The sequence below is a fragment of the Schistocerca serialis genome, chromosome 2 (assembly GCF_023864345.2).
Source record: "Schistocerca serialis cubense isolate TAMUIC-IGC-003099 chromosome 2, iqSchSeri2.2, whole genome shotgun sequence".
Lineage (NCBI taxonomy): Eukaryota > Metazoa > Arthropoda > Insecta > Orthoptera > Acrididae > Schistocerca > Schistocerca serialis.
In genome coordinates, this window is record NC_064639.1 from 997,313,571 (window position 1) to 997,340,587 (window position 27,017).

At 41.2% G+C, this 27,017-nt stretch overlaps 1 protein-coding gene across 1 annotated transcript in view; it reads left to right on the forward strand.

Annotated features, from left to right (window-relative positions):
• The window catches only part of LOC126456582 (neuroligin-2-like), a 281,322-nt gene that overhangs the window by 246,375 nt on the left and 7,930 nt on the right, over positions 1 to 27,017 (forward strand). Inside the window, exons 9-10 of the mRNA XM_050092327.1 lie at positions 11,707 to 11,878; positions 22,536 to 23,292. Of these exons, the coding sequence (XP_049948284.1) occupies positions 11,707 to 11,878; positions 22,536 to 23,292 (929 nt within the window). The remainder of the gene's footprint in view (positions 1 to 11,706; positions 11,879 to 22,535; positions 23,293 to 27,017) is intronic.

Sequence of the window (27,017 nt, forward strand, 5' to 3'; positions counted from 1 at the left end):
ACACACCCCCACACACTAACACCCACACATCCAAACACATATACACACAGACGATACAAGCACGGAAATAACGAAAGCTAATTTTGTTTTGTGCCCCTTTTATACCGATATCGCAACGGTGCAACACACTGTTTCCTCCTTATCCGATGCGACGTATCTCCTTATCTGAGTATCAAATTACGAGCTTCCGCATAACACAGCAATCTGTTACTTGTTCAAAACACGTTCATTTCTGTTTCTAATAAGTGTAATTACTTCGAAACTGCTAAGCGGCTTTTACAAGAGTGAAACGCCGTTGAATTACTCACTTATATAATTCAGATTCTACCAAGAGAAATAACGGAAATTCCATTTGGGAAGTTGATACCGATATCTGGCCGGCCGTGGTGGTCTAGCGGTCCTAGGCGCTCAGTCCGGAGCCGCACGACTCCTACAGTCGCAGGTTCGAATCCTGCCTCGGGCATGGATGTGTGTGATGTCCTTAGGTTAGTTAGGTTTAAGTAGTTCTAAGTTCTAGGGGACTGATGACCATAGATGTTAAGTCCCATAGTGTTCAGAGCCATTTGAACCATTTGAACCGATATCTGTGTAATTAATATATCTACGAAAAAAATATATGGCGTTTATTTAGGACTTGTTGAGAAATCGTCTGGGTAAACAGAATGACGATATCTTTTATGTTTCCGGAAATATCTGACTAGAACATCATAGCTGATTACGCTGTATATTGGACGAACTTTAAGGATTTGCAACATTCGTTACCGAGAACAAGATGCCCTTAGGCTAAACGACTTGACAAAAATCGACTTTGAATATTCATATGGCCCAAACATACAGACTAACAAGGAAACTTTTGGGTGCGAGGTCGCAAAAGGCCAATCATGTTTACGGCATTCGACGCTCCACGTATTGTCTATCATGCAGCCACAATATTGGCTGGAATACTCTCTTTCAAATTCTGAAGGTGGCAGGGGTAAAATACAGGGAGCGAAAGGCTATTTACAATTTGTACAGAAACCAGATGGCAGTTATAAGAGTCGAGGGGCATGAAAGGGAAGCAGTCGTTGGGAAAGGAGTGACACAGGGTTGTAGCCTCTCCCCGATGTTATTCAATCTGTATATTGAGCAAGCAGTAAAGGAAACAAAAGAAAAATTCGGAGTAGGTATTAAAATTCATGGAGAAGAAGTAAAAACTTTGAGGTTCGCCGATGACATTGTAATTCTGTCAGAGACAGCAAAGGACTTGGAAGAGCAGTTGAACGGAATGGACAGTGTCTTGAAAGGAGGATATAAGATGAACATCAACAAAAGCAAAACGAGGATAATGGAATGTAGTCAAATTAAGTCGGGTGATGCTGAGGGAATTAGATTAGGAAATGAGACACTTAAAGTAGTAAAGGAGTTTTGCTATTTAGGGAGTAAAATAACCGATGATGTTCGAAGTAGAGAGGACATAAAATGTAGACTGACAATGACAAGGAAAGCGTTTCTCAAGAAGAGAAATTTGTTAACATCGAGTATAGATTTAAGTGTCGGGAAGTCGTTTCTGAAAGTATTTGTATGGAGTGTAGCCATGTATGGAAGTGAAACGTGGACGATAACTAGTTTGGACAAGAAGAGAATAGAAGCTTTCGAAATCTAGTGCTACAGAAGAATGCTGAAGATAAGGTGGGTAGATCACGTAACTAATGAGGAGGTATTGAATAGGATTGGGGAGAAGAGAAGTTTGTGGCACAACTTGACTAGAAGAAGGGATCGGTTGGTAGGACATGTTTTGAGGCATCAAGGGATCACAAATTTAGCATTGGAGGGCAGCGTGGAGGGTAAAAATCGTAGAGGGAGACCAAGAGATGAATACACTAAGCAGATTCAGAAGGATGTAGGTTGCAGTAGGTACTGGGAGATGAAGAAGCTTGCACAGGATAGAGTAGCATGGAGAGCTGCATCAAACCAGTCTCAGGACTGAAGACCACAACAACAACAGTGGCAACAGAGGGCGAGAGTGGAGGTAACCAATGGTGAGCACTGCATGAGGGCGGCCCTAACATTTGTAGATGAGATAAACAAACTTATCTCATCGTTTAGTAAGGAATTTGGTTTCAGTTCCGACTAATCGGGAATAGAAGAGGAAATGCATATGAAAGAAACGTTCGAAATTAGATATACCAAGAGAGTAGTGTAACCTCAATGCCTTAACACATTCGTAAACGATTATGCCGACTTTTAAACTGGATGGGAAATTGGCTGGAAAGTTATTTATTGTTTCCCGAGAAGTTGGAAGCACTCAGCTATCTACAATTCTTCCCGTGTGCGTGATCTTGCAACGAAAGTAGGGAATGTTTACCTCATAGCAAGCTAGACTGGGAAAATGGGCGTAAGAGAATTAAAAATGTGGTACGAACACTGCTTTTGGCCAATATCGCTTCCAAATAACTTGCTTTTGCTTCATTCCTGGTCTGCGTATAAAAATAATACTCTTTTATAGCAAACTATCCATTCTGAAAAGTATGTGAGAATTTAGTTCATACACCTGGAACCACTGGACAGATTCAGGCTCTGGATGCTTGTTTATCTATAAAGCATGGTATCACACCGAAATAAATGGTTGTAGCTCCTTCGTAAGTTACATTCAGAAGATTCTTATTTATTTTTAGATGGTGACTAGTTTCGGACACTTGTGTCCATTTTCAAGCCATCCGTATCGTAAGTGCGGCAAATACTGGCAGTACTCCAGGCACAAAAACTGCCCCTGTGGTGATGATCAAAACTGCACTATGGCCGACGTAGCAACACTAAATACACCACATAGGACGGACATTGTCGTGTATTTACTGTTGTTGAGTCGGCCACGGTGCCACTTTCATCGTCACTACGGGGGCAGATTCTAGCAACAGAAATAACGGAAATTCCATTTGGGAAGTTGATACCGATATCTGTGTGATTAATATATCTACGAAAATGTGTATGGCGTTTATTTAGGACTATCGCCTGTATTTGCCACACTTACGATACGGATGGTTTGAAGATGGAAACAAGAGTTCGAAACTAGTCACCATCAAAAAATAAGAGATACTTCTCAATACAACTTATGACAGAACCACAACAATTTTTTTCAATTATGAGACAAGCTGCGGACCTATTTTTCACCTGTAGCATGCTGCAGGTTCGTATATATTATCACATTATGTGCAACTATGCCAGAAAGATTAGCCAGTTTCACGATAAGCTCCACGGCAGACTGTTACGCATTCGGTTGCATGCCAATGGATTCCACCAGTTCTGATCACCCCGTTACACCAAAATGGATCTACATGCATACCTAAAGAGTGAATACCTAGCTGAACGTCCTGGACGGTTTGTAACTCCCAAGGAGTCCGCCTTTGATCTTGATGGTGCGAACCTTCGTGATCACTGTGGCGTGCCATTTTTCATCCGATGTTAATGGTGGAAGTTAATGGTTCGCTCTGAACATTTCTTGAATTTCGACGAAGTCTATTTTGTGAAGTGTGATACATACATCCCATAGAAGATTGATACTGAACCTCCTGGACTCTCATTTTCTGTCGCCCTCCTCATTTTCTGTCGCCCTCCTGATGATGCTCATCGTGAATCATTTCTTGTGATAACTGTTAACACAACGCTTTCAAATGAGCCTTACTAAGGATACTACCTAACGCTGAGAAAGGAGTAGAAATGAATTTGGTAGAAGAATTAGAAAAATACAGCCACATTCTCTGAAAAGCAAACTACGTCATTAATAGCCACCTTAAGTTAAAGAACCAAATATACTTGCAAAATTCCATCCAGTTCGTATAATTTTAGGTTACTGCCGTGGTTAACTTAGTTATTTACTAAAAAAGGAGAACTAAATATTATCCTGAAAAGATGATCTTCATTGGACTCTGCCACTGATTTAAAAAAATCATTTGTATGGCTTTCATCGCCATCAAAGATACGAACTAAAACTTTGTAATAATATATATCTCTGGTGTTGAGGTATCCTGTAATTGTACTACATTTTTCTTAGTTCAGTCAACCAAATCACTTGCTTGCCTAACGTGAGCTGTAAAAATATCAAGTGTAAATACATTCCTTCTCTATCTTGTCTTTAGTCGGTGTCATGGTTCTGCATGACACACATCAGTGAAGCAGACCTCTCTGCAGTAATGCGCAAGGTAAAGCTTTTCCTCAAGTAAGTAAAATGTGTAGGCCTTATATGTGACTTAAATGATTTGTGAACCCCTAAATCACGAACACCGTGTTATAACATAGGACAAAAACGTGAAATTTGTTCGAAATATTCTCGCTGCCGTCTGGCGATACGCCTAGACCCGAAACTAGTCACGGTGAAGTAAATCATCCATTGGTAAAGTGTGGATGCCTGCAAACTTATCTTCTGTGACACAGCGCTCATGTCACATGCACTTTCTGAAAGACCGCCTGGCTTGTTCGATATGATCGTTAAGGAATTATCAAATATTATCACAAACTGTTAAATAGGAAACATAAGATGCTAGATGGCATTATTCATGCAGACAGAAGATAAAGCAACTCTTAATACGTTATGACCTGGGGGACAAGGACCTTCTGAACGACAGTGGCAGGAATATGTGAGAAAGATGTGTTTCGATTTAAAACAATATACAACAAGGGAAAAAGGGTGGTACTTCAGCTCGGTAGGGTAATGTGGCCGTTCAGAATGATATAGATACTGTGGAGACGTCTGGCAGTTACCAGTGCCAATGAAGCTATAATATTTAGTATTGGGCGACAGCCAAGAATTCTGATGTGAAAACAGTCCAAAATAGATAATGTTAACTTTTGAAACTTCAATGTGGCACCTTACCAATGCCGTACCACCTCATGCTCTCCGGATGTTGACTGTTGCTCCCGGTACTATCAAATCGCTCTAAGAACTATGGGACTTAACATTTGAGGTCATCAGTCCCCTAGACTTAGAACTGCTTAAACCTAACTAACCTAAGGACCACAGACACATCCATGCCCATGGCAGGATTCGAACTTGCGAACGTAGCAGCAGCTCGGTTTCGGATTGAAGCGCCTAGAACCGCTCGGCCACAGCGGCCGGCCCGGTACTATGTTCAAAGCTAATTCACACCTGCAAGTACGAATGATACAACCAGGCATGTATAAATTTTTTTTTTGCTTGCTAATGAACGTACTGTACCTAGTAAGTGTGTTTGCACTTTGTTTCCTACAACATCTAATAAACTGAAACGATCTGAGATAGTGAGATGTAAAATTGCTGAGTCAACATCGCTGGAACCACGTACCTTGCCAGGCTAGCTGATGATTTCATTTAAAAATGAGGGAGCGGCATCGTGCTGAAAGCAGTTCATTATCTCTCGGCTTAATATATTGCGAAAGCGAAACGTTGTTGTTGTTGTTGTTGTTGTTGTTGTTGTTGTGGTCTTCAGTCCTGAGACTGGTTTGATGCAGCTCTCCATGCTACTCTATCCTGTGCAAGCTTTTTCTTCTCCCAGTACCTACTGCAACCTACATCCTTCTGAATCTGCTTAGTGTATTCATCTCTTGGTCTCCCTCTACGATTTTTACCCTCCACGCTGCCCTCCAATACTAAATTAGTGGTCCCTTGATGCCTCAGAACATGTCCTATCAACCGATCCCTTCTTCTGGTCAAGTTGTTCCGCAAACTTCTCTTCTCCCCAATCCTATTCAATACTTCCTCATTAGTTATGTGATCTACCCATCTAATCTTCAGCATTCTTCTGTAACACCACATTTCGAAAGCTTCTATTCTCTTCTTGTCCAAACTATTTATCGTCCATGTTTCACTTCCATACATGGCTACACTCCATAGGAATACTTTCAGAAATGACTTCCTGACACTTAAATCAATACTGGATGTTAACAAATTTCTCTTCTTCAGAAACGCTTTCCTTGCTATTGCCAGCCTACATTTTATATCCTCTCTACTTCGACCATCATCAGTTATTTTGCTCCCCAAATAGCAAAACTCCTTTACTACTTTAAGTGTCTCATTTCCTAATCAGATCCCTCAGCATCACCTGATTTAATTCGACTACATTCCATTATCCTTGTTTTGCTTTTGTTGATGTTCATCTTACATCCTCCTTTCAAGACACTGTCCATTCCATTCAACTGCTCTTCCAAGTCCTTTGCTGTCTCTGACAGAATTACAATGACATCGGCGAACCTCAAAGTTTTTATTTCTTCTCCATGAATTTTAATACCTACTCCGAATTTTTCTTTTGTTTCCCTTACTGCTTGCTCAATATGCAGATTGAACAACATCGGGGAGAGGCTACAACCCTGTCTTACTCCCTTCCCAACCACTGCTTCCCTTTCATGTCCCTCGACTCTTATAACTGCCATCTGGTTTCTGTACAAATTGTAAATAGCCTTTCGCTCCCAGTATTTTACCCCTGCCACCTTTAGAATTTGAAAGATAGTATTCCAGTCAACATTGTCAAAAGCTTTCTCTAAGTCTACAAATGCTAGAAACGTTATTCGTTGAAAAAGGTAGTTATTAAGTGAATTAACGTAAAGATCCGAATAAAGATAAAAGAAGCGAAAAGTATGTTCGTAAGAAACCCAAATTATGTGAATTTCAGAGAATGAATACAAAACCTCATACTTCACATATAAGTGCCCTGTAACGTAACACGTGATTTCACATGACCGTACATATACAAAACACAAGGTAAATCGCCCCATATTCGTATGAACGCCAGTGATATTATTTGGCGAGTGGGAAAGCAATGAAATTATTAACTTGAAGCCTCTAATGACTAAATAGAAATTGAATGTTGATTCCCACGTGTTCCAACGAAACTATTAACCCTGCTAAGGAACTAATTTTGCCCGTGGTGAATACGACTGAAAAGTACGTCACGTCATTTGATGTGGCACGAAGCAACATTATGCAAATGCAGTGCGAGTAAACAACCGCCTCACATAATGTAAAACGATGTCGGTGCAGCATACCCATTTCTTTGTAATGAGACAAAGCGTCTATACTAAACAGATCGGCACGTCATAACTTGTCACATTCATCACAGCAACAGTGTTTGTCCCTTTGTCACCTGACCATCCGGTTCTGGCGAACTAATTCTGCCCGCCAAGCATCGCTGTCGACTGGCTCACCTCAGAGTTTAGGTGACTTGATTAAGACAAACCTTGCAATTTCCCATGCAGATATAAGCTGCTCTAGGAGACGGATAAGCGACTAAGGCTCTTTGATACAGACAAGTGCCTATAGCGTCTAACAGCAGACGACTTTCAACCTGTTTGATTTTGAGAACGATGATTGCGCATAGCAAGAATTTCATGGCAACATTTTTCTTCCGTGGCCTCTGACGTCTTACTCGCGTCCCGGCCAGAGGGCTCGCAATCTTAGCGCCGTGCGGCGCACGAGAGGAATAACGCGGCGCATTGATCCGTAGACTTCTTTAACGAAAACGTTTGATGGCGGCCTCGGATTAATTCCCTGCACAGCTACAAATACACAGTCCACATAAAAGGCACCAGCCTCACACTAACCCGCGAGACAGGGTTAAAATTGTCACTAATGTAACAGTACTGGGCAGTGCCCTGTAGCAATCCACCCGCTTCCTAAAACGTCGCGGATCCGAGCACAGGATTGGAAAACAAGCTCTGCAAACAATGACAACGCTGTCACCTTCCTGTTTCTGGCGTCTCATCCATAAACACAACCGGATAACAATCAAAAGTTAAAAAAAGGACAACCACAAAAGACAAGAAATTTTCAAAAAATGTCTCTGAGCACTATGGGACTTAACATCTGAGGTCATCAGTCCCCTAGAACTTAGAACTACTTAAACCTAACTAACCTAAGAACATCACACACATCCATGCCTGAAGCAGGATTCGAACCTGCGACCGTAGCAGTCGAGCGGTTCCGGACTGAAGCGTCTAGAACCGCTTGGCCACCGCGGCCAGCCAACAAATTTTCATTGGAATTACGAAATTATTGGCTTCTACTAAATGTCACGCAGTCCGTGTCATTCGCTAAAACACACCTTCCAGGAAGCTTGTGGCTCCACTATCTGAGATAGAATCTGTGGCTACTGAGCCCGTGCACGCTCACTTAATGGCAATACTCGCTTAGAACACTGGAGAGTTCAACTCGAAATTCACCCTCGCACACGAGAACGCGCTTTAGGGATATCACACTTCTCCGTACTCCAAGAAATATAACTCGACTTACCACGAAGGATCACTCTATCCCAGCTTCTGAAATACGACCACGAGAACACCACTCTCACCCCAGAGGATACACAACTTGTACATCCCATAGGTCCGCCGGTCGACTCCTAGATTTCACTAAATTATACAGGATGCTCTAAAATTCCCCTTGCTGACTACTAGGATTTGTAGAAGGGACTTGGTACATAATATATTGAATTTGAACCTATTTCTGGAAACGGAGCATTTCCCTGTTACAACCAAATGAAAACGTGTGGGTAACGCGTCGACTCTTAAAGTTCCACTCATTAATAACCAAAGAAAGAAAAAGGAAACTTAAACAGTTTTCATGAACATTGTTGTTTACAGTTAAATCAATTTTGTCCGTTTCAACGGAGGGTTAGCGTTCTGATCGACTACAAGTATGGTTCGTTGTGGCGACCACCAAGTTCGCTGCACACATTGTACGTACGAATGATATTGACGGCTTCTCTTCGAAGTGATGCAGTACGGCCTCTTGTACTTCGGCTGTGCGGCTTCTCCTTGGAGCACCACAGTCACGCCTGCTGACAGTGAAGGTACCATTTTCTCGAAGCCCTTACTTAATTGTGGCGAAAACGGTATGCGATGGTGTCGTATGTTGTGGATACCGGTCTCGATTAGGCGACGAGAAGTCTTCCATTACCGTGAGCTTCGGTACATTAAAGGATCATGTCGGAGTATCCTGCAAACGTACTCTCAACCATGTTGCTCTGACACCTACAGACACGTGAATGAGGCTCGAACCAAGTCAGAGAGGTAGGACAGACGAGAAATGGCATCACCCGATCTGAATTAAGCACCCCTCACCATGACTGACGTGTTGCATACCTACCTACGAAACATCTTTTGAAACGTTTCCGGACATGGCTCCCAATTTAAAATATAGTCTAATCAGTCTCCTCTACAAGTCCCAGAAGTTTGTAAAGGGAATTTTACAGCACCCTGCGTTCAAACCAAGCAGAATCAGGGTCAAAATGTAGGAATTTTCATTGGACACTTTACTGCCACCACTTAAAGCGCTTCCCTGAGATTCTGCAATGGATGTTCGATACATCGGCTGTCCTGAAGAAATAAGTCAACCGCGTGCCTGCCTCTTCTGACCAGATCACCATCCATTTCGATTCCCGGCGGGGTCAGGGATTTTCTCTGCCTCGTGATGGCTGGGTGTTGTGTGATGTCCTTAGGTTAGTTAGGTTTAAGTAGTTCTAAGTTCTAGTGGACTGATGACCATAGATGTTAAGTCCCATAGTGCTCAGAGCCATTTGAACCATCCATTTCGCAGGACTGTGAAAACACCCTTTGTGGGGCGGCGGGTGGAATAATTGTTTATTAAATAAATGTTTTGTTTGTTTTTCCCGGCCTATTAGCCATATGTGGGGCGGCGGGTGGATTAATGTTGAGAATATAAAAAAAAATGGTTCAAATGGCTCTGAGCACTATGGGACTTAACTTCTGAGGTCATCAGTCCCCTAGAACTTAGAACTACTTAAACCTAACTAACCTAAGGACATCACACACATCCATGCCCGAGGCAGGATTCGAAACTGCGACCGTAGCGGTCACGCGGTTCCAAACTGACGCGCTTAGAACCGCACGGCCACAACGGCTGGCCGTTGAGAATATATGTTGTTATTTAAATGTAGAGTGGAATGTAGAAAAGATGCATTTCCCGGCTGATTAGCACCATATGTGGGGCGGCGGGTGGATTAATTGTTGTTAAATGTTCCCATTATTTATTTATTGCTGTGGTTTGCCGTTGTCAACACTGGCTCTCTAACTACAATATTGGCAACTAGAAAGTGATTAGCAAAACGTGAAGCCTGTGATTAGAATTCCTAGTGCCCACTTCATCTGAGAAATACACTTACAGCTCTGAGGAATTAGGAGATTGTCTGGGATTCATAATCAAAAACGATTCTCTCTGAAATTTTCACTATATTCTGAAAGTCACAGACCAAAAGAATCCACACAATCCAACTACCAGAGCAGTTCAGAGTCTAATGCGCTGATGCAACTATAACTGTTCAAATTAAATGTGTAAGTGAATGCTCGCCGTAATTTGATGATACTGCTCATCAAACGGCACGCTAAATAATGGTAGAATGTCTGTCCCGCTACGGCACGTGAAAATACGACATACGCTAACTGAAGATAGATTATTAAAGTCATCTCATAATTAACACTTCACTCTAAAACGATTTCATGGTTACGCGTATCCCGAGTAACTTATTACGGCATCCGAGGCTCTTTATAGCAATGATACCGACGCGACGCGACTCCCGGCACAGGTGGCGTGCTATTCAGCGTCTGGAGAGAACTGAGGCCTTTTTCTCTCGCGCAGCGTTCTTATATATAAAGCCGCGGTGCGGACGGCTAAGGGAACGCCTGATCAAAATTGCTCTCCCGACTAGCCGTTGGGCTAGTAATGTACCACTTTAAATTTTTGAATAAATCATCGCTTCCTTTGCTGATGGCCGATGAAACTCTCAATTTAAATGTGCATTCAGCACACAAGTAAGTAATCATAATAAATGTCTGAGGTGGCTAAGTCAAATATTTTGGGCGAGAGAATTAATTTAATTACACTACACGCAGTAGACGAGCTCTGAACTTGCCTTTTGGAGATACGCTATCGCTGTAGTTTTATAGTTATTCAATTGAAACTTCTCACATCTTTATGATTATAGCGGATCTCCCTTCTACTTAAATTTAAACGTCCTAGCCTTATTTATTCGCCTACTTAATCTATCTTGCTTCCTTAATTTTTAAGACAAAATCCAGAAAATCATGAATTTCAACAAAAATTTTAATTTGTGAGATCCAGAATACTGTTTCTACTTAATTATTATGAAAAAGGAATCTAAATATAAATTTTTAAGTTTCTAGCTCTTTTCTGTTGCGTTAATGATTTTTACAGAAAAACGTCCAAATTTCGAAAATGGTTAAAGTTATTGAACTGATATTCAACACATATTGATTTAGTATTACTTCTGACATGCTAGAAACGTTATTTACTTGATTTTTAAAGTATTGCGCAACATTTATGACGTCAGAGCTAGTTACAGCGGACTAGGCTGGCACACAATGGAAAGACTGATGTGAATTTTATACGGCGTGAGTAGGCTGCTTCCCTACACCTTCCTTCAACTCATGGCTGCATACAGCCTCCTAATCCTAGAAACCAATCACGTCGTAGATGGTAGCCATAGAAAGAGCACACAGACGCGGCCAGGATATGAAACAGTCTAGTGGCTGGTGGCAGTATTTCGTACAGTGTAGCTTACGAAAACAGCTGCGGTGTTCTCCAACCAAAATGGGCAAAATAATACATATTTCCATCTGAATAGTCGTGTCTCGTAAAAATCAGTTCTTTCTGCGATCCAGTCACGATTTTGCCCTACAGGTGTATTGTTATTTAGAATGTCTGCTACAGTGTGGTCCTTTCCCTGGCAGGTATGAAACCGCGCATGAAGAACCACTTCCGCGCGCACCAGCTGTCGGTGTGGCTGCGTCTGATCCCGGAGCTGCACCGCGCGGGCATGGAGGACGTGGTGGCGCGCCACAACCTGTTCCGCAACCACAACGACGTCGACCTGTACGACGGACCCGTGCGGCCGGACCCTCTGTCGCGCGCCTATGGCTCCTACGACACCATCGTGGCTGCCGCCGACGGCCGGGCTCGCAACGGCTCCAGTCTCGAGGTGGGTAACCGAACGTTATATTCACGAGGCTCGAGGAAGTAGACTAAGAATGTATAGAACATCGCTAGTAACGAACCGTGTTGAATTTCGCAGTGGTCTGCCTAGAGGTTAGAACTTCGCAGCCCATCGCATTCATCTCTACATCCCAACTTCTCAGGGCAGTTGGAGAAGCCGTCTACTGGGGGGACTCTATATTGAATTGCGGTGAGCGTTTCGCACTGACGGAAAGTCAGCACCACGACCTTATAAAGCGAGAATACACAGCACTGTTCCATTGTGATAGGTGTACCTCATTCGGTAGCCTAATGTTTCTCATCAACTTTGTGTCCACTTTTTCCCTTCAATTGGACACCAGCTGGTCGCGACTGATATTAACACGTGTTCCTTTCGAAGCACTTCTTAGCTGTTAGTTGACTGTCAAGTCGCTTCGTAGTCTCTACATAGTAGCAGATGCTGCATTGAGATGTGCGAGTGAGTTTGTTTTTATAAAGAAGCACATACCTTCATTTTTGCGGTCAGTGGATGGAAGATAAGGACACTGTTTCCAATAGAAACTCATAGGAGACGATCAGTTTCTTTTTATGGTCAGCGCACAAACTTCATGCTATTCTGAGACGTACCTTGCGAGGTGGAAATGGAAATGTCATGTGGCTGGGGCCTCCCGTCGGATAGACCGGTCGCCCGGTGCAGGTCTTTTGAGTTGACGCCACTTCGCCGACTTGCGCGTCGATGGGGATGAAGTGGTGGTGGTGGTGGTGGTGGTGGTGAAGACAGCACCCAGACCCTGAGCGGAGAAAATCCCCGACCCAGCCGGGAATCGAACCTGGGCCCCTTGACACGACGGTCCGTCACGCTGACCACTCAACTATCGAGGCAGACGCCTTGCAACGTGACTCCAGAAACGGCATTGAACTAATAATGAATTGAGGTAATAGAATTCGAGTCTTACAAAAGAAACAGTGCCACTCTGGCTGATTTCTGTGACACATTACGACAGCAGCGTGGCAGCGGCAAGTAAATGCTGATGAATACATTTACAGATGAGTGAAGAAGTGGTTCTGACAAAAATGTAGCACAACAAGTCACAAAAATAGCGTAACGAAGACACCGTTTTTCTTATTCGATAAAATAGTATTGTCTTCTATCATACAAAGAAGATTAACTTTCGTATTTAGCAGCTCAAAGTAACTAGTAAATATTAAACGACGTGAAATTTTGAAGAACGACTTTGTACACCCACACCACAATGTGATGTTTGTTCCCTGCATTCTCAGCCAAACCAGTTCACGAGCGCATAACACTGTAACGAAATGCAGGAGTTGCATTATTTAATGTAACAAATTATCAATGTTGATGGTGGGTGAATAGAAAAAATGCCAAGTAATCTTGATAATAAAACGTCAAAACCAATAGAACTGAGCACCACATTGGCAGTTGTTGGTACATCAGCGCCAGAAGCACCAGAACAACGATCGTCAAAACGTTCCATACAGATGTGATTAGATTAAATGAAATAATTTCAGTAAGAATATGCAAACCATCAGACTCCGTGAAAAAATTGTTATGTGACAAGGAAACTAGTCATCATAACAGTCAGCCATAGGAATAATGAAAACGGAGAAATACAAGCAAGTTTAAAAAGTGTTTGATCAAGATCTTAAAGAAAAGACGCTCGTGGTCTGTTGTTCAGCCACTGCAGGATGTCGCTAAAGTTAAAACGGAGGACAAGATGCAAAAACTAAACTTAAAAAAAATTGAAAGTTTACCTCTATGAACACAATGCAGTTTATGTAGTTTCATGAATTTTGCCTGCGTTTACATTTATTGTACGGTCAGTCATGTCTCCGGATATTTTACTAACTGTTGGGACGCGGCGATATAATAACTATTTGGTATGGTATGTAGAAGAAGAATTAAAACTTATTCTAAATCCTGATCTACACGTAACGTTTTGTCGTCGGTCTTGCATGATCATGCCAGATTTGTCAAATACAAGGTTACATGCAGACGGAATTTTGGCAGTCTTGTATGAACTGAATGACGTTTGACAAAGTCGCAAAAGACCGTTGGGCTGGAGCTTTGTGTACGTGCAAGACTGGTGACGAGTCTGAGCATGTAGACGCACATCAGTCTCATCGCTCAAACTTTGCACCGACAGCAGTGTACTCTCGGTGGCACCAGAGGTTGCAACTATCACTTTAGTGCGTGAAGTGGCGAAAGGAAATGGTAGACTTGCGACACAGGACTCAAAAATTTTTTACGGAGCTCATAGAGCGGTGCCAAAGTTTTCCATGACGCTGGGAAGTAAAATCTAAGTCTTCAGCAACCGAGATACGAGAAACCAGGCATACAGCACTGTCACTGATAAGGACAAGGAAGTGAAGCAAAAAAAAAAGATTTGGCCACCAAAAAGGTCAACTATATCGAACAGTTTACAGGAAAGAGCGTGCGAAAATAAAAGCGTCCACGAGATCTGGAGCTCGAACGGAAGAAGTTTATAAACCCTCTTTGTCGTATTTCTATTTACTTTCCTTCTTGAATTTCGAAGATCACGGCCAGACGTAGAAGGCTCTGAAAAGGAGTTACGTAACAAAAATCACTTCAAAGCTTCGTGGCCAACAACCATTATTCATTTCATCCTTCATACAAAAATTAGGCAGTTCAAGGTCCTTGTAGCTTCTGCCAGTCGCTAAAAACCTTAACGTTGCGGTGAGTCTCTCGTGGAGACTTAAAAAAGCCGCTCTCAGGATATTACTTTCTTTTCCAGTTTTTAGTGTTACGGGCGTTAACAGTATACAGTTCACGAACTTCCAGCATGCTGGAATAGCATGCACTGTAACTATTCGTTGAACATTTTTCACATCTTCGGAAGTACAATTTTTACTATATTACGATGATTTGAAAATGAGTCTCGGCCCGCAACTAGTCATCGAATAAATAAAAAAGTAAAATTTACAACTTTGGACTGGTTTTTCGTTGTACTGAATACATAGTTCGTCTCTATGTCGTTACATAAGTAATTGCACCAATCTTCTGGTTCCTGCTACAGTTCTCTGATCAGAGAATGCCCCTCCCGTCAGTAAGCAAATCCAGGATCGTCGTGAACGACGTGTAGATTTTTTTCTTTTTCAGTTTAAGAGCACATAGCGTAACCACCGTCACTAGTAGTTCCTCTTCCATGTGTATTTCGGAACGACTGAGCAAAATATCGAGCGAAAGTTTGTATGGAGTAGGAAGAAAGTAAGAAAGAAAGATCGGGTTTAACGTCCCGTCGACATCGAGGTCGTTAGAGATGGAGCACAAGCCCAGATTGTGTCAAGGATGGGGAAAGAAATCGACCGTGCCCTTTCAGAGGAAAAATCCTGGTGTTTGCCTGGAGCAATTTAGGTAAATCACTGAAATCTAAATCCGGGCGGCCGGTCGCGGGTTTGAACCGTCGTCCTCCCGAATTTAAGTCCAGTTTATTAACCACTGCCCAAGCTCACTCAGGTTGAATAATGTATCTGCGCGATTGATGTCACTCGTGTCGTCAGTCTTGAAACACTACGTGCAGACCATCTTAAGATACAACCAGCTACAGCTAATGTCGCTCCAGCTGTTAGACGGGATCAGTTCGCATAGTAATGAGAATCACGATTATTTACGTTAGATTATAGTGTGATACTGCAAGAAGTTCTAGTCTAAAAATCAATATCGTTGCCCTTGAACAACGAACCCAAATCAGACTACTACCATTTCTATTCTAGAAAAAGTAAACTATTGAGAAATAAATAAATTTTTGTTCATTCTAATGTTTCCTGACTGTTCCGGAAAATTGCGAACTGTTGACTTTAGTAACATGTAATCACATCTTTCGCAGCAGTGCCGTTACATGAGGCCAATAATGTCACTGTGTGTCAGAGACAGTCCACATGAATATCAGTTATAAGTTGACGAGGATGCATTATGTATATTGGCACGTACCAGACCGCCATCATGTAAAGAATTTAGGTCACTACAGACGTACCATAACATAATTTACTTGAAATTTTTATTGCACTATACAGATTAAATCTTGGCCACCATCATCATCAAGAAACGACCGCCCACCTGCGGCGTGGCAACCGTCGATCTTCGCTGTTTCACGCCAGCTATGTGCAGAGATATTTTGCCTGTTATGATGATCCTTGTCCATACCATCACGGGACAGCCCTGACGTTTTCAACCCTAATACATATTCTTTATTTCTGGAAAGCACGAAACAGATTCGACAATGAAGAGTATTGTTTCGCTATCCTCACTTTCCGTCCAGAAGACCTCTATGTGTTTGACATTTTGACGGCACCGATCAGTTTCCTCCCTTCGCGTATTAAGAAACAGGCTGCTGTTCTTAAAATACAGTCCAATCCTGCAACGGCTGAAAGGTAGTGTATAAAATGCCTCGTTGAGCCGTGCTCCAATGAATGGCTTCCTCACTTTGATATATACATTTCAGTGCTCTAATTGCTGTCATAGTCGGATTTTCATGCAGCTGACTACGTGTACTTGGGACCTATCTTCCTTCCTATGTCTGCCATAAGAGAAAGACGTCAGTTCTGTCGTAATGATAGTAGATAGTCTGTGATGTAGAATAAGACTGCTGATAACTGAGCTTATAAAGCAAATCATATACAATCATCGATGAGTAGCCTTAGTATTGTGCAACAGGCATAAAGACCATTACTCGATCGTTGAACAGTTACACAGGCACTAGAAAGACCCACCCACAAAACAGGTGCAGTTTGCGAGAGTTCCTCTTCGTTTGCTCAGTTAGTTCATAGCAACTCTTCTACTTATCGATGACGGATTTGTCTTGATCTCAGACAGTGAAAACATTTGAAAACATTTGATTAACAGTTACATCAAAAAATATTTACTTGAGGATGGCGTAAGCGCCTTGCTTCGTTGGAGTACAAGACAAATAGGACAGCTAAAGAATATTTGGAGAAGATAACGCCACTTTAAACTGGATGCCACTCGTCATTTAGGCGACCAGCCGGTACACAGACACTAGAGAAGGCGCCAAGACACTGAGAGGGCAAGATAAAATGGGACAGAGGAAATGTAAGACTGACGCACATAATGTACGACAAGAGAATTAATCTAACATTAAGGCGTCACATGTAGATGGAATGCTACCAAAGAGAGAGCCCAACCAGGCAATACAGCATCAACGCACGTGATGGACAACTTCCTAGTGGATGAAACCAGACAGTATTGAGATCGCACGGGAAGGCCAAGTGTAGTCAGATCACTCAAGGTGCCGCTGTCAGTAGAGAGGAGGTTCGCTAATCAGTTGTAGTACGGAGCAGTCAGCGTACGGAGCGGCGACGTCGCCGTAGCAGCGATGAAGACATAGTTTCATCAGCTACGAGTAGCCGTGGGAAAGACTCTGGCGACACATGTTAACTGCGAGATAGGTACTGTACATTTCTTGGAATAGTATTGAACAGAGAATGCCTGTCTCTATCTCAACGAATAATACTTAAGCATTTCAGTAAATGACAGGGCCAAGTCATTACTGACGACTTGTCTCCTATACTGCAAAGCCAAGTGGCCATATAGTAAACTGAGACAGGTCTAATGGGCCAGTAGCAGAACCTGCGTGACTAAGAGCACTCGTCTCAGATTCATTTCGATAGTTGACTGACTGTTTAGTAAAGATAGTAGATCTGACACCTCACCTACTCAGTTCGCTATAATCTTACTTGTATCTAACATCTCAGTAAAAGCGTTACATCAGAGTAATAATTTACAACTTCTACAGAATCGACCAGAAACATTACTCCTTTACAGTCGACAATATTGACACTACCAACCTCCTAATTAGCCAAGGAGATTCTTTCTCCCTCTCGTCTCCGTTATAAAGGTTGTGAAGGATGAAACCTATTTCAAAAAATCGTCAAAAAAGCACCCAGATGTCGCCAACGCACGTTACACTGTCTCAAGATTAGTCAAAGGCACCACCTGTGCCGGGACGCGAAAGATTGTTTCATAATAATTTTTATTATTATTTTATTACCGGATCGGTGGAGCACATTAAGAATAGTGGACTGAGATTCTATTATTAGTCAATTACATCATTTGTCGAAAGTTATGATTGAATTACAACAACAAAATCAAGCAGCAAGATTCGAATAAAAATTCAAATTTCATGAATGCTTTAATCTTGGACGATATTCCCTATTTGCGTATTACTCCTCAATATTCTTCCGACAGGCGACCGTGAAAGTCAATACACTATCTGGATATCTTTCGAATAGTTCCTCCGACCGAGAGATCACGACCTACCACACTTTAACGACTGCCGCGTTGACACAAGCTCAAAATCAAGTAGTGACCGTTTGTTGCTTTAGTTTTCGACGCTACTGTGTAGCGCCAAGACATCCGATACAAAATACTTTAAAGAAAAGTGGCAGCTGATGGTTTGTGTGTGCAGATTTATGCGATATTTGGTAATGCTCTTCCAGGTGAATATGTTTAGAGCGAAGTGTCATTTAAACTTAGAATTCTTTTCCGATACTGTATTCTAAACAACAGATTCATCTCTTCATAACTTCTGCTGATCTTATGTAGCATTGATTTAGAGAGAAAAAAAAGTAGGTTGACGGGAGTAAGAAAGACGGTTGAGGTCTAATTTGTATGGAGAAAGCTGCAACGGTTAGCAATTTACGATATGTTCGGTAATAGTTTTGGCAATATGCGCAGGCTATTATCGTGGTGGAGGTGGCGTAGTGTACGTTTTTACGCTGTATTACCAGACTCTTCAAAATTAATTTGTAGCAAACCTTGATAAACTCTATTCATGAATTATTTCTTGTGGGTAAAACATTCAATTGTATCCAGTATCTGCAGAACGTATCCGCAATGTCTCTCACATAACGAAAAACTTTGCCATTATATGGTTGTCTACAAACTGTACTTGCATTTTCCTTCTGTGCCGTAACGATGAAATTATTGGTCATCCATTTCATTCTAGCATGTTTTTAAGTATCATCTTCCATTAGATCGTCACTTCTATCTTCCTTTATCTGCTGAAATGCAGCAAAGAACATCGTAGTCCATCGTAACATACATTCGCAAGACAACATGTTCATTAGTCTTTGTTACGTCTTCCAGACCACAACGTACCCTTATATGTTTGTTATATTAATGCCAGCATGTATCTTTCTATTATTCAATGAACAGCTCTCAGTTTTTCGATGATTCTCACGCTGAAATTTCATGTCTCAATATACTAAATGCAAACTGCTACTATACGTTGATGAAAATGCTATGATTTCTCAGATACTGGAATCCGTGTCGGTTTTATCTTTCCGTTTATTTGTATTGCTTTCCAAATAGTCGCCGTCCTCAGGTGCCCTAAATTCAAGAACTCATCATCAGTTTCTATGGTCTCATTGTTAATTGAGTACACGTCATTTTGATATCTTCATCATACATTACTTTAACATTATCGTGATTGAGCTTCAGTCCTACTTTCAAACTTGTTCAGTTGCGTTCTTTCATTAGCTGTCTGGGGTACTTACAGCAGAGGCACACTGTACACTGTCATCAGCTAAACAATGATGTGTATGATCGATTAATTCCTGTTAATATTTTCCCCAGTTTAATGATCTGTAGTTCAGAAGCCAATCAAAATATTATATTTATACATTTGTGACTAGGTCATTATTGCCTCTTAAACAACCAAAGATTTCAAGTTTTTTATATAATGAAAGTTCACGACGATCATTTCACTTAGGTTCTGTGGAAGGAACCTTAGCGTATCGCTTTATTTTTCTAAGAATGTGTGACATGTCCTTGATTTATACCATGTTATACACTCTTAAGGATTTCCTCACTATGGATCTCTGGAGCAAAAGAATGTCTTCTCTGTGAAACTTATCATTCCCATTGATAATATTTTGATGACCTTGCGTGATTACCCTTTGTAGTTTGTTAGTAACCTGATGAAGGGTACTTGAAACTCTGATCATATGTAATGGCGTAATTGAGACGGGACTGTCATGATGATGATGATGATGATGATGATGACGAAGATGATGATAACGATGGCGATGATGAGTATGATGATGTTTTCTGCCTTGCTGGTTCATGACTACAACTCACTTCCCAGTTTCCTACCATCCAGTTGTGTATGATGTATTCATGGTGATTTTAGTGAACAGATACCCATGTTTTTATTTCTTGCTCACGAATAGTTGCCTAGTAAAAGTTATTTCCTTAACCTTTTTCATCTTTCCTTTCAATTCAATATTGGCTGGTGTTCAGTTCTTTTAACATATTGTCAATATGATCAAGTATGTCAACATAGGTCCTACTTTTGTTGGTATCGGTAGGCATGGCACCCTTAGTGTGCAGAGGCCAGCAACGTTCAAAATGAGTAATGTATCATGGGAAATGTTGACAGCCTTTCGGAGTGCAGAATACTGTAACTGGATTAGAATAACAAAGTTATTGACAGCAAATTGCTTACATGAGAGTTACCATAGCAACTGAGAACGAATTTAATGATGTCTTCAATTCTGTTCAACCATTATCATATTGTTCCATCCCCGACTCGCCTTGAAGATGGCTGGGAGATTTCTAGCCGAAATATCGCAAGAAGAATTGTCGCTGTCCCGAGTGCACGCCCAAAAGATGATGGAACATTATGTCCGTCGGGAAAACTTCAAGAATCACATTATCATATTGTTCTGCGACCTCAGGTGTCAACTGAAGCAGTCAGTTTCAGATGACACTCCTGGTAACCTAGTAACCGTGATTCGTCTGCATTATTTACGTTGTTTCTGTGTGACACGTGGTTTGTTCACACGACGGAATTTTCTGAACCATTCACGAAACTATACCGAAAGGTGATAAGCCCGCTAAGCAGGCCCATCACTGCTCGTTAACAGGCAGCTTACGGCAAGAAAGGAAGAATTAATTGATTGTTGGTGTTAATAACGATCATCCTTCTTTACCTCCTCTGCATTACTGCAGATGACGTGTCACTGAGCACATTTGTTCTGTGTATGCAGTACACGTGAGGCGCCTAGTTGTTTCCACTGCACTGTGTGGAACACGAAGGTTCTGTTATAGTTCACTAACCTGCTGTCTTCAAGTTGATGTCCCCAGCGCAGAAAACAGCACGCAGGTCGTAGGTTCTGTATCTTGAGGCTGAAACTGACTTTTAGCGAGATTCTGTTCTGAAATAATGTATCACTTCTTTGGGATGCCACTCGCGTATTTTAATATAGGCACACAGGAAGACTACATGATATTAATACAGCACCTTCTGATACAGCAAAGCACATGATCAAACACAATGTTTACGAAAATATATCTTTACACTATTTGTGGCACGTGTCTGTGCCTCATGAGTACCGGAGTGAATCTTTTAATACTGAATACTGGCAAACACATCCTGCCACAGACAACATGACTGTAGAACTGGACTGCCTAATCCAGAGTGACGGACAGGAACTTAAATAAAAATTGGAAATACATCCTACGACAGACGACGTCTGTTCCTCTCGACTGCCTAATCCAGAGTGACGAACACCCGAAACACTTCGCGCACTATACCAGAAAAGGCGTGACCCGAACGCTTCCGAAGTGCTTCGTCTCCAATTTCATCAGTCTTTTGTTTCTGATTTAAATTGTTTTTAATAATTCTAAAATGACTGATTGATAATCAGCTGTTGAGAGATTTTTAGGGTCTAGTGCAGCAGGGGATACAACCCGTCGGCTTTGAACAATGACGTCATTCCTTAGTCATAGATCGTAATGTCTTCACTTCGAGGCTGTGTTCTAATAAGCACTATCATTAAAATAATTGAATGTAAATCTAAAAGCGATCGCTTGATATTGGGTGCATCATTAAACGTGTGACTTAATTAACTTAATTATTTGTTTTTTATTCGGCCGGTACTTAATATTTTTCGTAATGATATTAAGGTAATGTGGATTATTAATTTTTTGTTATAGAAAATTTGTAGTGTCTTATTTTCGTTTAGCTTTTGCTGTTATGTTTCAGTTTCGTTTCTTTACTGATTGCTTAATGAAGTAGGATCAGTTTATTCTATCTCGTGAGATTTTTTTTTAAAAAAGCCAAAAAACTCTTATTACGTACTGAAGGGAGCTAGAACTCTAAGAAGAATCGCTTCTCGGCTTTTGACAAGATATTGCTTAATAAAGTAGGATCAGTTTATTCTATCTCGTGAGATTTTTTTTTAAGTCAAAAAACACTTATGCTTTTGACAAGATCAATGTTTATCTCTCTCGCATTCCTTTGTTTCTCAACATTCTCCTCAGCTCTTTCATCTCTGTAATACATGCTCTCTGGCGACTTGTGACGTCATTGTTCAAAGCCGACGGGTTGTATCCCCTGCTGCATCAGTCTTTTGTTTCTGATTTAAATTGTTTTTAATAATTCTAAAATGACTGATTGATAATCAGCTGTTGAGAGATTTTTATATTAAAAAGTAAAGTCATACCAATGAGTAGTTTAACTAATAATAATAACTATACTTTAACGTTTTGGTGCCCTTGCTCCGAACACAGCAGCCAATCACAGAGCAGTAGCATTATGAAGGCGGTCTTTCTCACGGGAATGGTACCGAATCTAACGTCTCTCAGAGGTACCTCACAACACATTTCGTCATCTATATACTTCTTGCATCTCCACTGCTCTGGGAACAGCTTCTTGGAGCCTAATATGATGGCTAACTTGCAGGTGTCTGTCACGACGATGGACACTCTGATGACGACGTGCGTGACAGTGGTGGGAGGCGGTGGTGGCGGCAGCTACCAGCAGCAGCAGCAGGCGACGCACCACCTGCAGCAGGGCAACTCGACCGGAGACACGCTGGCCAGCTTGGAAGCGGCCGGTTACGCCGCCTACTCGACCGCGCTCAGCGTCACCATCGCCATCGGCTGCTCGCTGCTCATCCTCAACGTGCTCATCTTCGCCGGCGTTTACTACCAGCGCGACAAGACGCGCCTGGAGGTGAAGTCGCTGCAGCAGCAGCAGCAACAGCAGCAGCAACAGCAGCAGGCGCAGTCGCCGGGTGGCCAGCTGGGGCGCGTGCCGTCGGCGGGCAGCTTCGACACGTTGTCGGGGAAGCACCGCGCGCAGGGCCACTACCACGTCGGTCACTCGGGCAGCTCGAGCGTCGTGGTGGACGTGGAGCAGGACACGGCCGCCATGATGCTGGCGCAGAGCATGCCGCTGGCCACGTCGCCGTCCCACCACACGCTCACCAAGCAGCACCTGTCGGCGCCCGCGCCCAACGTGCTGCCCAACTTGCTCAAGGCGCCGCCGCCCTCGCCCAACGTCGCCCAGCAGCAGCAGCAGCAGCAGCAGCAGCAGCAGCAACAACAGCAGCAGCAGTCGGGCGCGCAGCCGCTGCCGCCCATGCACCAGCAGCAGATGCAGCCGCAGCAACAGGTCAGCCTCTCTGCCCCTTGTTTAAAAAACGATTAACTGACAGAACTTCTCTACTAATCAGTTACCGATTTGTGCTGGAATTTAATTCTTTTATCTCCTTCGAATTATCAGCTCTGCAAATTTGTACACTGGCTAAATCCAGCGGGTAAAACTTCACATCCCTGCCCTAATTTCTTAGTGTGTGTTTGTAATGCTGCCGCTATTGATTATGGGGAAGATACGATGGCTTATCTGTATTACGCTATGAGGTAACGATATGGTACCGTTACGATCGTGGGGGGGGGGGGGGGGGATAAAGTAATTAACGCGACAACAACCTTCACCCTTCACATCTTAGACGGTAGCAACCGCTCAAAATGAATGCTTGGTAAAAAACAGTAAGTTTATTGGGTTAAGTACATACGTATACAAACTAAATGATTGAACAACTGAGTTTTCATTTCCTGCTTTTATCGCATTTAGGGGTGTATAGGTTTGTAAACTACTACGCCTTTTCTCCTGATCAACTTTTCATTGTTGTACTTCAGATCGAATAATTTCCACTCTTGTGCTACCCCTACCAGTTTTAGATATTTTTTTATTGTCCAATCCATTTCGTGATTTGTATGTTTTTCTTTCTTTTGGTCCCATACACTTTAAATATCTACGACGTTACTCAGTCTGGGTTTATTTTTTCGAAAAGGTTGCAACATAAGAATTATTTTGCGATTGCTAATTAACTGTGAATATGTTCTGTTTGATCGATTGCTTGCTTCTTAGCCCAAAGTTGCAGCTTATGCAGTTTGACCCAAGGGTATTTCTCATCAATTTTCGATCATTTGTTCTGTGTTTGTTTTCTTTTTCAGAGTTTTTATTCGTGAAAGGTAAACATCTTCAGATTGAATGGCAGATTTATGATCTCTCATGTTAGTGTTGTTGGAAATGCACATTTCGGTAGAGGTATTTTGCGTGAGATGATATTCTTCAGTTTATTATTATTATTATTGTTATTATTATTAATAGTAATAGCGTTGTTTTTAAAATTTGGTACCTTCTGTAAGATGAATCTCACCGGAGGGACGTGTTCCTTGACCAGGTCTTCAAAACTCTGGTAAGAGACTAAAAAGTTGTAATGTTTAATATCTATCGCCTGTGACAGAGCACCTACCGTGTCTTTACTCAAAAGTTCTCCAAATGTTTGGGTGCGTTGCAATTAACCAATTTGCAGGCGTAACTAGATCACGCTTGAGAACATACATTAGCGGTAAGAAAATTGCAACACAAAGAAATTGTGGGACATAAAAGGAATTCGGTACGCTTCTTTCTACAACTGAAACATGAGGTCTATTCAGATTTCGCGCTAGTCGCACAGGACTGTAAAGATGCAAACCAGGTTTGCTTTAAATACACGCTGTAACGGTCGGGAGATTTAGTTAGCTTCTGGACTGGACGCTGTGAGTTGATGTTGATCAAGAAGAAGAATGGAACTGAGAACTGAGGATGTGTTACATGAAGATCAGTTTGGCTTTAGGAAAGGAAAAAGCTCAAAAAAGGTCGTACTGAAGTTGCTGTTCATAGCGTAGAGAACACAAGAAAAGTCAAGAAACGATCATTGTATTTTTCTACCTGCAAAAGCGTTTGGCAATGTAAAATGGTGCCAGATGTTCAAAATTCTGAGACATACTAATCTTTCCTGTGGTTTCTTAGCCCTTTAAACAGTCTATCATGTGGTATCCTTCCCATTTCGTTGTCTAACCAAAACACAAACTTACTATTACATTACACACAGAGTCTCTCAATTAATGTAACAGCCACACCAAATCTTTGTAATTTTGCATTAAGGACAAACATAACTTTGTGTTCAGATTATTCAGTAGCCCTTTAGTTCTAGTGCAAAGATCTCAGTAGCTAGTTTTTTACCAGTGTTAAACATTTCAAAATTGACTGACATAATTTGCTGCATTAACACTTAATTCTTTATGTTTACCTTTAAACTGGCTGAAAAATACATTCAGATACTACACCCACCAATTAAGCTTCAGTGTTTCTCGAAATTCTGGTAGTTTTTCCAAACAGATTTGTTGTTACAAAGTTTTGGTCTCTATAAATAACTTATTCTACCTAACGTTGAAAATTCATATGCTACTGACAATTCATATACCCTGCTTTTACTCTCAGGAAACACTCAAACATTTTCAGGCTAAGAAGATACTTTATCTCTCTATCAACATCTTCAACTGCATTTACATCATCACTGATATTAACTATGCTCTCTGTACTAATTACATCAGTTACATGACAGTTCTGAATATTAACTACAGGGTTAGTTTCAGCCATTAATATAGATTATAGTTCAGTTACATGTTTACCTTCAGCAATAAGACTCTCAAAGTTAATTTTATCTTCTTTTCTATCTGCTCTTCATACTCCTCTTACTTGTTTAATTATACTGCTCAATTTAGATTTCATTTCCCTCACTCTTGTTTCTATGGACTGTAATGTTACTTCAGAATCCTGTATTTTCTCCCAAGATTATGACTATCACTTGACAACATTTTCCATTCAAGATTTGCAATAATTGATTGTCCCATGACCATTGAACATTCATCATTTATCAACATCAATTGTTTGAATTGATTTTGCCCTGTTTGTGTAATTTTCTCTCTTTTATAAACTGATTTATCGCTACCAACATTTCTTCCACATTTGAAATCCTCTCATCCACTGTTTCAGCCACTTCTTTCCTCTCATTTCATAGATTTTCTATCGCAACACATAATTTTGTTCTTCACACACCAAGTATTTATAATGTCAGTAAATTAGTATATTTAACAGTACAGTAATATTTAAAATTTTATTTTACATCACATGCTCTTGTACATCTGTTGCTATTGTCATACATCCTTTCTTAAAATGCATTGTGTCTTTGTCCCAATAGTATAAATATTTTCATTCAGTTAATACATTTATCACAAGAATCTGTGCTGAGCGCCACCATATTCTAGCCTTTACCTCTTTTTAAAATCAATAAAATTGAATATTATAATGTTACTTGCAAACTTAGTTTTTTTCACATTGAATTGTTTTTGCATCAGTGTTTTTCATCTCCTTAAAAGCTGAATCAAAAAGATGATTAGAACTCCTCACTTGATTTGAACATGAATATTATAAGTAATTACATTGACTTACCTTGTTTGACAACACCCATTATGGTTTCATTGTGGTGTTAGCACAGTGTCTTGTGGTATGGTTTATCCTTAAGTATAGCAGAAGTTTGTTCAGTTTATTTTATCATTTGTAGAACTAATCAGTGTTTGAATTGATTCATCAGCACATATACTTCACAATTCAAGGTACAATATTTCCAGCAAATGTGTACAGCAACAAGATCAAACATAGAGGTCTCAGCAGGACATGTCATTAAGTTCCTCCCAGCCAGAAGCAAACCTCAACAGACAAAGATATTTTTGGCGTTAACAAAAGAGGCACTTAGCGACAGTCATTTCTGAAGTTAGTTCGAGAGTCTCTAAATAACACTTTTAATGTCAATGACTTCAAGAGTAAATGCAACAAATGACAATCTGTTTTAAGTGACTGTATAATATTAGATTCCTGTTTAAACACACAGTCTC